The sequence below is a fragment of the Coturnix japonica genome, unplaced genomic scaffold (genome assembly GCF_001577835.2).
Source record: "Coturnix japonica isolate 7356 unplaced genomic scaffold, Coturnix japonica 2.1 chrUnrandom589, whole genome shotgun sequence".
Taxonomy (NCBI): domain Eukaryota; kingdom Metazoa; phylum Chordata; class Aves; order Galliformes; family Phasianidae; genus Coturnix; species Coturnix japonica.
In genome coordinates, this window is record NW_015439962.1 from 15,621 (window position 1) to 18,788 (window position 3,168).

Sequence of the window (3,168 nt, forward strand, 5' to 3'; positions counted from 1 at the left end):
AGGTCGCCATTTTGGGGCTAAATGTCTCCATTTTGGGTGGCCAAACCCAACATCCAACACCGAAGGTCGCCATTTTGGGGCTAAATGTCTCCATTTTGGGTGGCCAAACCCAACAACCAACACCAAAGGTCGCCATTTTGGGGCTAAATGTCGCAGTTTTGGGTGGCCAAATCCAATGCCGAAGGTCGCCATTTTGGGTGGCCAAACTCAATGCCGAAGGTCGCCATTTTGGGGCTAAATGTCGCCATTTTGGGTGGTCAAATCCAATTCCGAAGGTCGCCAAAGACCCCATATCTCATAACAATATCCCCTCAGCCCCCAATCAGCTCCCAATTAACTCATAACGACCCCTCAGCTCCCAATTAGCTCATAATGACCCCATATCTCATTACAATATCCCCTCAGACCCCAATCAGCTCCCAATTAGCTCATAACGACCCCTCATCTCCCAATTAGCTCATTACGACCCCATATCTCATAACAATATCCCCTCAGCCCCCAATTAGCTCCCAATTAGCTCATAACGACCCCATATCTCATAACAATATCCCCTCAGACCCCAATTAACTCCCAATTATCTCCTAACGACCCCTGAGCTCCCGATGACCCCATATCTCATAACAAGGACCCCTCAGCCCCCAATTATCAGATCTCAATCAGCTCCTAACGACCCCTCAGGTCATAACAATGACCTAACGTCTCATAATGACCCCTCAGCTCCTAATCAATCAGCTCCTAATGACCCCTTATCTCATAACGACCCCTCAGCTCCCAATTAATGAGCTCCTAACGACCCCTTATCTGATAACGACCCCTCAGCTCCCAATCAATCAGCTCCTAACGACCCTTTATCTGATAACAACCCCTTATCTGACAACCCCTCAGCTCCCAATTAACGAGCTCCTAATCAATGAGCTCCTAACGACCCCTTATCTCATAACGACCCCTCAGCTCATAACAACGCCCCCTTATCTGATAACGACCCCCTCAGCCCAGCCCCCAGCGTCCCCATTACACTCCACGGGCGCCGTGGGTCCGGCGTTCAGCCCCACAAGTGGCGCCCGGGACCATGGGGCAGCTCTCGAAGCGCGTCGTGTTACCACGGCAACGTTGATCTCGGGTCCCTTGGCTTCCTGCACGTTTTCTCCGCCGTCGCTCTTCCCGTGTTGCTCTTTCAAATGCCTCCTAATGGCCGGTTTATGGGCGAAACGAGCTCATAACGACCCCTTATCTGATAACAACCCCTCAGCTCCCAATTAATGAGCTGCCTAAGCGACCCCTTATCTGGATACGATCCTCAGCTCCCAATTAATGAGCTCCTCAACGAGCCCCTTATCTGATAACGATCCTCAGCTCCCAATTAATGACGCTACGTCCAAATTTCTCCTCTCTATTACATCAGTTGCGCATCACGTCCCGCGAACTGCTTTACAATCGAGCTTGCAGTATATCGCTAGACGAAACAACCCAACGTGTGATCTGAAGGTGAGGACAACGCTCCCTTATTCTTTCCACAACGACCCCTTCAGCTCAGATTCAATGGAGCGTCCCTAATGGATTCTACATAAATCATCATCAGAATAATACGCACCCTCTCAGGCTCCCAATCTAATCAGCTCACCATAACGGACCCTTTATCTATACACAACCCCCTTATTCGAACCCCTCAGCTCCCAATTAACGAGGGGACTCACTAAGTTCCACATGAGCTCTACGACCCCTGTTTATCTATAACCACCGCCCTCAGCCCTCATAGACAACGCTCCCTCCTATCTCCAACAAGCGACCCCCTCAGCTCCCAATCAATCAGCTCCCAATCCAATGAGCTCCTAACGACTACTTAATCTCATAAGCGACCCCCATCTCATAGACCCCTCAGCCCATAACTCAACGCCCTCCCCTTCATGCCGACATAACAACGCTGCCTTACATCTCACAACAACGACCCCCTCCAAAGACCCCAGCCCCAGCGTCCCCATTACACTCCACGGCGCCGTGGGTTCCGGCGTTCAAGCCCCAACCACAAGTGGCGCCCGGAGCCGGGCTCAGCGCACGGCCACGTTGATCTCGGTCCCATTGGCTTCCTGCACGTTCTCCGCCGTCGTCTTCCCGTGTTGCTCTTTCAAATGCCTCCTAATGGCCGGTTTATGGGCGAAACGTACGTCGCAATAGGAACATCTATAGGGTCTCTCCCCGCTATGGAGATTCATATGGTCGTGGAGGGTTGATTTTTGGGTGAAGCTCTTCCCGCAGATCCCGCAGCCGTGAGATTTGACGCCTCGATGGACGTTCATGTGCCGGTTTAAGTTGCTGCTGTGGTTGAATTGCTTCCCGCATCGTGGGCACATGAAGACGAAATGTTGAGCTCTCATATGAAAAACCAACTTTTCTACCCCTTGAAAACCCTCCCCACATTTCCCACATCGAGCTGGGGCACACGATGAGGAGGATGATGATGATGATGATGGAGCCGGGACGGATACGGCCCATGATGAAGGACCCGGAGTTGCTCCGCTATCATCCATCCCACCTCCTCCAGGCCCGGGGAAGATAAGCAACCCTTCCCCTTCTGTATCCTCAGATAAACTATATCGAGCCTTTACCACCCCTATAGGGGGCAGACGCATTGATTCCTCTGTACTCGTCGCCGTCGTCGTTGCCGTCATGGCGTCCTCCCTCCTCCTCCTCCTCACGGTGCCGGGCTCCACTTTGACTATACAAACATCAGGAGCCGCTTCTTCTTCTTCCTCTTCATCCTCATCTTCGTCCTCGCGTTTAGGGGGAGGGGGAGGCTCGGGTGGGGGTTGGATAAATCGAGCTAACGCCCCCCTACACCTCTCCACCACGTGTTCCATCTGTAAATAACTCGCCGCCGTTAAGTAATTAACTAAATCTCGTCCGGCGAACTCTAACGCTCCCGTATAACACGAAAGCAATAGATCGGCCAAGACTCGGGCGCTGTGAGCTAAAGAGACGCGGAGCTCGGCTGCGGGGTTGAGGAGGAATTGATCCCTGAGGAATGGGGAGCAGGCGGCCAGGATGACGCGGTGGCCGCGGAATCGGAGGCTTCGGGCCACGATGGTGACGTCGCAGAAACGTTCTTCGGCTCGGAGACGGGTCATGCTGCGTAACGCGGCCGCTTCGTGGCCCGGGAGCTGGAAACGGAGG

The 3,168-nt window shown here is 53.1% G+C and overlaps 1 protein-coding gene across 1 annotated transcript; it reads right to left on the minus strand.

Annotated features, from left to right (window-relative positions):
* Positions 1 to 155: 155 nt before the first annotated feature.
* ZBTB12 (zinc finger and BTB domain containing 12) lies at positions 156 to 3,164 on the minus strand (the record flags this gene model as incomplete). The annotated part of the gene is made up of 2 exons (XM_015850921.1): positions 156 to 1,049; positions 2,022 to 3,164. A coding segment is annotated over one exon (1,119 nt), but the record flags the coding sequence as incomplete, so codon positions are not given.
* Positions 3,165 to 3,168: the final 4 nt, after the last annotated feature.